We start from the raw sequence: 11,687 nt of genomic DNA, 5'->3' as shown, positions 1-11,687 counted from the left end.
TATGTGAGGAAAATGGAAATATCCAAATAGATAAAGATCCCATTACATTTTACTTTAACGTTTGATAAATCTGTTAATTGTATAAAATTAAATTTTACTAAGGATTGCAAAAATTATGCCTATGTGATGAATATGATTTTTAAAGTTAAATTAAATTACGTGTTTTCTAAATGCTTCAAGCTAACATAGCAAACCAACTAAACATCACATCATGAACTCTTTGAAACACACCAAATGAATAACCTTTAAAAACATGGTGCAAAGTATCAAAGATGGAACACCACATCAAAAAATCGAAAGAAACAAATCCACATTTCGACCTTTGTTATTCAGTAACATCAAATGAATAACCTTTAACTCCCTAAGCATGCTTGAGAAAGAGGAGGAAAATTATCTCAAAATCAACATTGATCACAAATAGGAATGGAAAAACCATCTCCAACTCTCCATTAGAGTGGTCAATTTCAAATTCCATTAATTATTAATCTTAGTCCACATATTTGAAGAATAAAAAATATAATATCTGTTAAGGCCTTAAAATATGAAGCTTACAAAATTAAAAAAAAAAAAAAAAAAAATCTTAAAATTTTGTGAGCTAAATGAGAAATATGAGCCCACTTTTTTAAATGTATCTTTCAATAAAAATTTTAATTTTTTTCAAATAAATAAACTTTTCAAGAAAAAAAATTATTTTTTTCTCGAATTAAAACAAATGATTTTTCAATTTTTCTCACAAAAACTTTTTATAAAAAAAAAATTCGATTATTTATGAGAAAAACATATTTTAGATATTTTTTCGAGAAAAATAAATTTTGAAAACTTTTTCAGAAAAAAAAAATCTAAATTAACAAATATTGAGTCCATGAGCCTCTCACTTAAGTTCACAAACAATAATAAAATGATGGACCTAGACTTTAAAAATTATTTCAATAAGAAACCTAATATTAAGAGTTTAATATGAATTTTTTTAAAATAACTTTAAATTTTGGGGCTAAATTGTCTATTCTCGATATACTAATACTAGAAAAGTTGGATTTTTTACTCCTCAATTTCACTTATACCTCCAAAATTTTAAAACTCCAAAAAATTTCCCCTTTAATTTTCATTAAATTAATGGTAAAATCAAATTACTCCAAAATCTCACCAAAATTTTCGGTAAGTAATTTTTTTCCCCCAAATATCTGGTACAAACTTCATAAATACCATAAATTTTCTCTTTACAATTTCTGATTGTTTTATTTGTTTACCGAAAATTTCAAGACACAAAATTTCTGAAAATTTGTACTCTATCAAAAATTTAAATTTACTCTATCAAATATTTGTACTTTGAAATTTCCCATACATATTATTATTATTTTTTTGAATTTTTTAAAATTTTCTTTTTTGAATTTTTTAACTTTTTTTGTTGTTGAAGTAGGTATGGAAAAAACACCATTATGTATAGATTTAATTAAACCATTCACAACCGATCAAATTTTTAAGTCATGAGAAGCTGTCATATCATGGGCGAGAGAGGTTGGTCGACAAAATCGAGTAGCTATTATCATCATTCACTCTGGCATAGAGACCGGAAATAGAGGAAGGAAGTCAAAATTAATTCTTAGTTGTGATAGAGATGAAAAATATAAGTCAAATAAAAGTAACTCACGGACTTCAACTAAAAGTTGTGGTTGTCCGTTTAAATTTAGATCGAGAATGTTTAACAGTGTTTTTCGCTCATCTGGTCTTCACTAAAAATAAATTGAATATAAAATAAATATAGAAAAAAATTAAAAATTAAAAAGAAAAAATTAAATCCAAAATTGTATGAGAAATTTCAAAAATGAATGAAATTTTCAAGAGTTCCCACCAGAAAAATAACTACCGAAAATTTGAAAAATGAAATTCTGATATTAAAAAATAACTGTACGAAATTTTCGGTAAGAGATTTTATAAGAAAAAAATTTACTTATTCTGAAAAATTCAATGAATACTATTTTTTTTTTTTTTTACGATAAAATTAAGAGTATTTTAGTAAATATAAACATAAATTTTGTAAATAGAGGTATAAGTTTAAATGGGATACCATATCCAACTTTCGAGTATTACACTTATTGATAATCTTCCAAGCCTGTTTGACTAGCATAGTAATATTGAAAGCTCGTAGTTTTTTTGAAACCCATACCTCCTCTGTTTTCTGGACAACACAACCAAGGTATCCCTTTAAAGAGGGGCGACACTACAAGTAGTAATGGGGTAGTTTTGACTTTACAAAAAATATAATTTTTTGGGATTAAGTAAATATAACTTTATATTTTGTTACTTCAATTATATATATATAGCTACTCTAAATAAGATAATTAATAAAAAATTAAAATAAACAAAAACTGTTAATTGATATACATATTTGTATTGTCGTGACACTTTCAATCTCTATTTCAACTATAAATAAAATATATTTAACAACAAAAATTATTAAGACACGACTCATAAAAAATTTAACGATTAATTTCTTGCAAATAGTTTAATTTTTTATATTAAAAAAAACTAATTATTATAGATTAGTTTAACTTCCCAAAACATAGTGGAGTGCTATTTTTTTAAAATCGATATAGTTATTTTTTATTTTCTTTATTGTGATTTGAATTTACAATTTATATATATATATAAGTAAAAATCATTATGAATTTTTGTTCATCGGTTAAGTTTAATATATTATTTTTAATAAAATATTAGCCACTTTGTTGAAATTAGAGTAGCTTTGCCACTGTCTTTAGATGAGCCGGTTTAAGTTCATTACATAAAATTTGAAAGAGAAGATAAATACTCACTATATAAGATGAAATGGATGAAGATTTCCTGTCAAGAATTGATAATATTCCACACTCAATCACAAACATAGCCAAATGTGGGATCAAATTATACCATTATATACCCAAACAATTGAAAATACCTTAATATCTATATATTTGTCCTCTATGCTTTTTCATATTCTAAAATTGTTTTATATATTTAATTTTTTAACACTATTATATATATAACTTCAATAATTTGTCTCATATCACACGGTTGTAAGATGTTTGGTTGCAATGATGTTCAAGCGGAGATTATCAACTTTTATTTTTTTTAATCGGTTTCTACTAAAATTAAGTGTTCTAATATCCCCACTAAAAATTATTGAATGCACAACAGTGTGATATGAGACAAATTATTGAAGTAAACATCTTAGCATTATCTCTTGACAGTAAACATCTTTATAATTATTTAAAATATGTCGCAATTGCCTTGCTCCATCAGTAGACATGTAAATATTTGATGAATTATTTCACCCTTTTCAAAAAATAAATATATTTTTTTTTATTTCTTTCTCTTTGTTTCATAGTTATCGACATATTTAACAATTATACACAAATTAAAAACATGTGTTAGATCAAGAAAAATATATATAAAAAAATATTATTCTTCACTAAACTATCGTTATCAAATATTGATATATTTACTATTATTTAAATACAAAGTATAACACTAAAGTAAAAAACATTCCAAAGTACAAATTAATTTACCATATCTTGTACAAAATATTGGAGTACGAAATAATTTACCATATTTTGTCCAAAGTGTCATAATGGTAATTGTGTGGAAATTCATATATACTTTATTTTTAGCTAGTGTGATATTTTTAGAGTATACGTATTATTACAACAACAAAAAAAAAAGAAAAAATTCTGCTTGTATTAAAGATATTTTATTTTCCTCCTATATTTATAAATATATATCCATTGCAGTCAAGTATCATTGGACAAGACTACATTGTCTAATTCACATTTAGTACATGTATGTTTCATAGTGAAATTGACTCAATTCACCGCAAAAGCACAACCTCCACAATACTTTGAAAAAGTGTAAGTAAAATTAAAATTAGGCATTGCTCATAATAAAGCTTTTAACTATAAGCAGCATGATTTGGATCCAGAGTAAAGTTTCCAATGCACAAAAATTATCTAAGAAATAAAAAAGAATGTACAAAACTTACTTTATCTAATTTTAGTATTACTAATATCTAGAAATCTCTCTCTCTCTCTGTATATATAAGCTAACAAGAAAAAATGGTTCAATGAAGTAACTTGTGATGCTATTTAATTAATCTGTGCTTCTTTCCACATGATCATCAGGCTTGACAAATGAGAAGCTACCTCTCATTGTTGGTTGTTTATCAATGGTTTTGACCTCGGTTTGATGTTCATTTTCTATTGTATGTTGCTCAACATGATCTACTCTTACAAGCAAGTTTGATGTTGGTGATGTCGGAGACATTTCAATATCAGAATGGTAATCGTCTTGGTCATCGTAGGCTGAAACAGAGCGAGTTGAGTGACCTGTTGTTTTGAAACGCAGTAGCGTGGGGGTTGTAGAGTGAACTGTTGAATCGGTGGTGCTTCCTTCCATGGTTCGGACACTCGACTTTCCTAGTTTAAGTCCATGCTTCTTTTTCACAGTATTGTGCCAATTTTTTAAGGCCTTTGACGTTTGTTCATCAAATATTGATTTTTTCATTCTTGATCCCATCTGCAAAATGTAGTCAATTAGTTCACCTTGAAATCTTAGTAACTTCTAGTATAAATGATAATATATCATGACTGATAATATATGACATATCAGTATATCACCATAATGCAACTAAAATAACTTCAAAAAAAAAATTGAGGATATATCATGAAGTGTGGACAGCGCCATCAGCTCAACGACTGACAAATGATAAGTTCTTATACCATCTTGAAACTTGAACTTATGACCTAACTCGGTCGTACAAAACAATGTACAAGGTGAGGGCTAACGAAGACTTATAACAAACGGTACTGAGGTCATATTTCTAGGCGATGCAAGACTAACACACTCAGAGGCTACCTAAGGTAGCTCTGACACATTATTAGTGGCATCAAGAATTATATTGGAAACAAGATACATATTGGTGTCGCGCATAAAGTTTAAACAAAGAAAAAAAATGATTTTGATCATTATGTACCTGAGTAACAAGAGCATATAATGGAAGAGTGATATAGCTGCAGAGGCATAGCACCCCAACCCTTCAAAACCACGTAAGTTCATCAAATATTAGTTTATGGTGGTAATGGTTGGATCATACTAAAGAGAATTTTAAGTATGAAATTCATTTTATTGCAAAAGAGAATTTTAGATCAAACTTACCCTAAAGCTACTTTGACTATGGCAAGTTTGAAATCAGCATGAAAACAATTTTTCAGCCCAAAAGAGTACTGCAAATTAAGGAATCATCATCCATTGTTAGCCATTTACCATAATCTACATAGACTACAAAAACAAAAACAAAACAATATTTAAAGTGAAAAGATGGTTTTGTACCCATATCCACAAGAAATATGTTATTTGAAAGGCATTCTGCAATAAAAAAGTATGAGTTAGTTATAAGCATTAATAACTCCAAAATTGAAAATAACACAAAAAAACTTTTCTCTCATTAGTACAAAGAGCATTACTATAGGTCACTATACCCTCTATTTGACAATACTTTGTACTAAATAAAGTATTGCGAAACAATTGTGATATGTTCAAATTCCACTACGCTATAGTGCTGCTATTTGAATTAGGAAACGTTTCCTACTTGTTTAATTCCATGTCCATCAACATATCTTAAATAATATAAAATGAATTAAAAAAATTGTAAGCTCGAGTCACCCAAAGATTAATCTTCTTAACAAATTATTTACCTGGAACAAGGCAAAATGGATAAGATGAAGAAGTAACTGAGGGCGACCAAACCAAAAATATTTGTCTGAGCCTTGGACTAGAGGAATTCCTTGGATAACTGCATGTCTTTCTGTGATTTCAATAGCCATCTTTGCCAAGGTGGCTTGAAGTTTTGTTCCAACGGCCAAAATTATCTGCAACAAATTAAATCATTAATATAGTCTCAACTATGGTTATCAAGTATCTTGCAATACATGCAAGTCCTATCTCGATTTCATACAAAATTGAACTCAATTGATATAAATATTTAGAGAGTATCTATACTGAACACAAATCTCATCTTAAATCTCAATTCATTATTGATGACTCCCGATTCATTGTAATGAATCACTACCTAAACTTAGTATAGCCAACCACTTTTTTTTTATTTCATTTTACTTGAATCTTGAATTATTTTGATATTAGTAGGTGATGTATTAGTTATAGGTTTCTTATGACGCTTGTTTTTATTCAAAAAATATAATTGCTAGTGTATCTAACTATTCGTAATAAAATTCAATTCATGATTCAGAAAATAGGTATTCCAATTCACAGTTTGAATCTCGATTTAATAACCATGATCTCAACCAATCACCAAATTTTATACAGAGAACAGAATACTTACAACAACGGGAATCAGAGATGCCCAAAACATAGCATGCCATCCTGGAAAATAAATAGGATTGACCAATTTAGTATTCAACTGCAGAAAAGTAGATTTTATAGGAATACCAATTGACAAAAAAGTTAACAAATTGCTTACCATCAACATTTAGAAGGATAAAAAGAACAAATGAAGCCCAAAGGACAGGACTGTCAACAACACAGTACACATAATAAGCATCTATTTCAAACCAACCACTTATCACTGAAAAAACCATACATAATTATAAATAATGCTTCAAATGTGTAGTGTAAAAATGTTACCTGACTCCCATAACTACCTTGAAGTCATCCTCCAACGATCTTTTGATATATTTTTGGAAGTTAAATTTACTTCCCGCTGACAAGTGGACCTATACATGATACACTGTCAAGAAATGAAAGTGAATTCCAACATTTAAAAAGGTATTGTACTATGGAGTAGAACTCACGGTGATAAATCCGTTGCGAAGAGTCAAGTAGTCAGCCTTATCCACAGACCTATAAAACTGTCTGAAGAAGCAACTCTGAAATTGGAAAAATCGAAAAAAATTGGTAAATCGTTCATCTTGAAGGAGCATGGCATATTTAAAACTATGAAATTGCAGGCATTCTGTTAATAATAATATTGGAAAAAATAGAAAGAGTCGGTGTTATCTGAAGGTGATACTTTTGTTAATACCAAAACTCTAAATGTAAAACCAACTTGGTTCCAACATTATCAATCGCAAATACTGAAAATAGCGGTTTGTTCAAATTGCACTACACTAGAGTGCTACAGTTCCTCTATAGCCGATGTTTGTTAAACAACACTTTCTACTAAACAGAGTATCACGAAACAATAGCAATTTATTCAAATTTTACTATGCTATAGCGCCACTAGCCTCTATTTGAGAAAACAAACAATAGTTGATTCCTTCGTCCTTCTACCGCACTTCCCAATTTTTTTGAGCTATACACCTCAAATAGTGCAACTAAAGTACCACCCTTCTTTTTCTTTAACAAATTTTTCATGCATTGATGATTCCAATCTAAAAACATGGCCACTCAGTTGCCTCTAATTTGTTGATAAAATCAAAACCAAATCCTTCAACCCAAACAAATAGAATTGAAAATATAGCATATTAGTAGAGAGTTGGTCTTACTATATAGAAGAAGATTGGAATTTTTGTCCAAAAAGTGGCATGCTGTCTAACAAATGATGTTTCGTGTGTAAGCCGGAATCTTGAAGGATCTGCATGATAAATGTAGAAGCATTTGAAAATAAATATGGTTTACTTTAAATCTAAAGAACAGTAACAGATAACTACATCATTGAACAGCATACCGTTGGCGAAGTCATATCCATGAGACGATGTCTCCGCCTCCCATGCCTTCCATCCTCGTATCTATGTAAAAGGAATACTCAATCAGCAACCAAGTTATTAACTCTTGATTAAAAATTAACAAAAAAGGACATGGTACTGCTGTAAAATTAATTTGATAGACCAATAGTCTTATTTAAAGCTCAAAGCTCTCTAGCATGATTGGTGTTCCATATAAAAGATCGATGTGCTTTCACCTAACAAGATACACTTTTGTGATGAATGGTTCATGACAAGCTTCTCCTTCTCCATAGTCAAGTAAATGAACCTTAATTTTATTTTGGCTTCTGTTACTATGATATGGTCTCATACAGTCTTCAACCTACATAGAATTCTGCTCCACTTTTCAAGACAAGCTTCTCCTTGTTCTATTTACCTCTTATGCTTGTACTAAGAGTGCATATTAGTATTTTTTCTATGAAACACTGACATAAACACCAGACACTACACTAACACGTAAAAACTGTAATAATTTGAAACAATTGAAGTAATTGAATGTAACTACAAGTGTTAGTATCGTCAGAGACCAAACACGCCTTCAAGTGTCATGTATTGGCTGGTGTCTATGTCAATGCAAAATATGAAAAATATTGATATGCACTCTACTCCCTTTTGCACCCCTCTCTTCCTCCCCTCCATGTGGAGAAATACTAATAGGACGACATATATGTTGTCCACTATAACTTAATTGAATTAAGTCTTAGTTTGAATTGATTTAATGTTATAGAAGAAATAACAAAATTATAAACAAAAAATACAAGTAGTTCCAACCACTAAATGAGACCTTCACTATTAAGGCTCTACTATTTCTGAGATTTGATGCTTTCACATCACTGTAACTGAATTTAGTTTAATGCTTCCACAGACCAAAACAAAAAGAAAGACGCACAGACCTTTAGTCTCCCAAGAAGCATTGTGACAGCACTGTATAACACATGGAGGACTGCTAAGAAGAATATGAGGATGTGTAGCTGGTGCAATCCATTAACAGATATAAGGGGCTTGTGTCCCTATAACAAACAACAATTTGATGAGCAATTCCATAAATAAGGCCAAAGGTTGCAGATATAGACAGGCAGTAAAAAAGCAAAGGGAACCTTTGATATTCTGCTGAAAGAAATTTACAAATCACAGACTTGGACGTGATTACCACAATTTTAAGTGTCCAAATCAACATGTAGTTGAACACATGCAAATTGTTATCAATCAAGTCCAAATCCATGGTTAATGAAGTTAAGTTGATGGTGAATCAGTTTCACCACATGGTATGTCCATTAATCATCTACTAACGCAATTATACATCTCTTTGAATTGCGTTAACTACTTAAAAAGTTGTTTTAATTTAGTTATACAAAAATCATTTCTCAACTGGTAGACACAATCCAAGTCCTTTTTAGTCTTTTCCCAAAAGAATATAAAGTGCATGTCAGAAATAAACCATTAAGATTTCATTTATCAGAGAAAAAATAAAGAATGACAAAATGGTTTACCTCCTTGCATTGGTAAGGTGTAGCATCTTCTGATAAATATCTATGTAGAAGTTTCCTGTGATGCTCCTCTTCATTTTTTGATCCGGTATGTCTATATGGACATGGCAACAATTTGTCTGCCATATTGGCAGGAATACATATTCTAACAATGTAGCTCTGCCCAAAAGTCAAAAGCAATGAAATGAAACCTAAAATCATCAATTCTGCAAAAACAACATTTACATTGATTAGAGAAACATAAGATAAATAATTATACTCCCTCCAATTTCAAATATAAGCAAAAGTCAAGATGTATTTGACTCAAAATTTGGATCAAATATATTGTCTTTTGCTTATATTTGTTACATTAGTATTCCACATAAATCTGAAAATGAAACAATGACACTACAAGAAGAAAAAAAACAATTATAAACTATGTAGCATCAATACTACATATTTAAGACGTATCCAATTGACATGTGTCATTGTCAGTGTTCAACTATGACACAACGACACATCTACTTACATTTAATTTCTTTCATTTTTTAAATAATTATCAATTTCAATGTAAAAGTGTTGTGTTTGGTGTCTTGGTGCATCATAAATTCACAACTATTAACCCTACTAAAATCTTACCAGCTTTGACTTTTTCCAGAGCTTCAAGCAAAGCCTTCTTGTGCCTCTCTCCCAGCCACTGACAAAAGAAAAACCAAAAGACTTGTCATGAATCATGCAAAGATTTCAAAGAACCCCTCAATTTCAAAAAAAAAAAAATTAAGATTTAACTTATTATAACAAAATTTTAACAAAACTAAAAAAAATAGACAAATTTGCCACATAAACAAAAAATCAAAGACAAATTACTGCTCATCACATCACAGCAAAATCACAAAATTTTAACCAAACAAAAAAAAAAGACAAATTTTCCACATAAGCAAAAAATGAAAGACAATTTAATGCTCATCACATCAGAGCAAAATCATTCAACTACCAACAAGTACAAGTATCAAATACAATTATTATTGAAACAAATAAAATTGAAAAGAGACAGTTCAATTAATTGTGAAAGGCATAATCAAATTAAAAACAAAAAACAAAAAAAAAGTTTAAAATTACCGTTCCAACTTTGTGAATACTTTTCTCAAGAGTAATGGAAATCAAGATGAAAACAGTGCAAACACAAGCAACAGCCCATGTTGGTGTTTGATCAAGGTCTCTAGAACTGTCACTACTTTCACTTGAAGCCATAGCCACACCTCCATTTAACAACACCCATGAAAATGAAACCACACAAAAAGACAACCTTTTTTTATACATTGATATACACATAGGTGAAACCAATAACAAACACAACAACCCAAATTCAAAAATGATCACAGAACTGAGGGAAAAGAGAAGAAAAAAAGTGAAAATTAAAATGCAAGTAAAAAGATCATATGGGTTGGTTTAGAATGAGAAAAAGGTAATAGTTTTATCTGATTGGAGTTGGTTTTTTGAAAAGGAAAATGGTCTGTTCATAAGCGCGTGAATTTATTGATATTTTTTTATTATTATTTTTTTTGCCAAACTAATTGAAAATATTGAGAGAGAGAGAGAGAGAGAGAGAGACACACACAGAGAGAGAGAGAGAGAGAGAGAGAGAGAGAGAGAGAGAGAGAGAGAGAGAGAGAGAGAGAGGCAGGCTTGTCTTGTATCTAAAATGCAAGATTGAAGTTGAAGCACAAAAGTAAAATATTAATTCAAAGATTTTATGTCTTTAAATAATTGCAAATATGATACTTTTTATTTTAATTCATGTACAAATATTGTTTCCTTTTTACTCTTCATAAATATATTATTTTTTCTTTTTAATATTTTATTTTTTTTTTCAAAATTTTTGTTCATACTGTTTCCATAATATTTACAGAGAGAGAGAGAGAGAGAGAGAGATGCTTCTGGTAATGATGGAGTGGTGGCAGGCTTGTCTTGTATCTAAAATGCAAGATTGAAGTTGAAGCACAAAAGTAAAATATTAATTCAAAGATTTTATGTCTTTAAATAATTGCAAATATGATACTTTTTATTTTAATTCATGTACAAATATTGTTTCCTTTTTACTCTTCATAAATATATTATTTTTTCTTTTTAATATTTTATTTTTTTTTTCAAAATTTTTGTTCATACTGTTTCCATAATATTTACTCTGTTTTTAATATTTATTTGGAAGAGCTAAAATTAAATATTCTATGCATTATATTTCACATTTTATGTTAAAATAGCATTTTTTTTAATCATATTTTAGGGTTTCTAGAAAAATATTTTATATATTGTACAGATCAATTTTAATATAAATAAATTTTATAGTGACTTATTAAAATAGTATATTTACATATATTAAAATCAAAAAATATTTATATCTATTTGAAGAGATCATGAACATATTAAAACATAAATTAAAAGATTTTCCTAATATTTTATTCCTTGTTTGTTT

The 11,687-nt window shown here is 29.0% G+C and overlaps 1 protein-coding gene across 1 annotated transcript; it reads right to left on the bottom strand.

The window, feature by feature from the left end:
- Positions 1–3,886: 3,886 nt before the first annotated feature.
- LOC101496809 (MLO-like protein 10) lies at positions 3,887–10,836 on the bottom strand. The gene is made up of 15 exons (XM_004509404.4): positions 10,334–10,836; positions 9,854–9,911; positions 9,239–9,441; positions 8,642–8,758; positions 7,712–7,772; positions 7,530–7,618; positions 6,837–6,911; positions 6,670–6,758; positions 6,506–6,555; positions 6,368–6,408; positions 5,724–5,897; positions 5,359–5,394; positions 5,185–5,252; positions 5,003–5,063; positions 3,887–4,545 (listed from the first exon to the last, which is right to left on the bottom strand). Exons 1-15 carry the CDS (start codon positions 10,544–10,546, stop codon positions 4,120–4,122), a joined length of 1,761 nt encoding a protein of 586 aa, XP_004509461.1. The 5' UTR covers positions 10,547–10,836; the 3' UTR covers positions 3,887–4,119.
- Between the last annotated feature and the right edge of the window lie 851 nt (positions 10,837–11,687).

The sequence above is a fragment of the Cicer arietinum genome, chromosome 7 (genome assembly GCF_000331145.2).
Source record: "Cicer arietinum cultivar CDC Frontier isolate Library 1 chromosome 7, Cicar.CDCFrontier_v2.0, whole genome shotgun sequence".
Lineage (NCBI taxonomy): Eukaryota > Viridiplantae > Streptophyta > Magnoliopsida > Fabales > Fabaceae > Cicer > Cicer arietinum.
The sequence above is the reverse complement of the archived record's forward strand: the minus strand, read 5'-3'. Positions and strand labels throughout refer to the sequence as shown.

Bases quoted from the DNA above. Each gene is read 5' to 3' on its own strand.
- LOC101496809 (XM_004509404.4), bottom strand. From the start codon at position 10,546: ATGTGTATATCAATGTATAAAAAAAGGTTGTCTTTTTGTGTGGTTTCA. The intron at 7,773-8,641 runs GTCTGTGCGTCT...CCTTTTACATAG, and splicing joins TGCTTCTTGGGAGACTAAAG to ATACGAGGATGGAAGGCATG. The intron at 6,759-6,836 runs GTGAGTTCTACT...TATCATGTATAG, and splicing joins TTCGCAACGGATTTATCACC to GTCCACTTGTCAGCGGGAAG.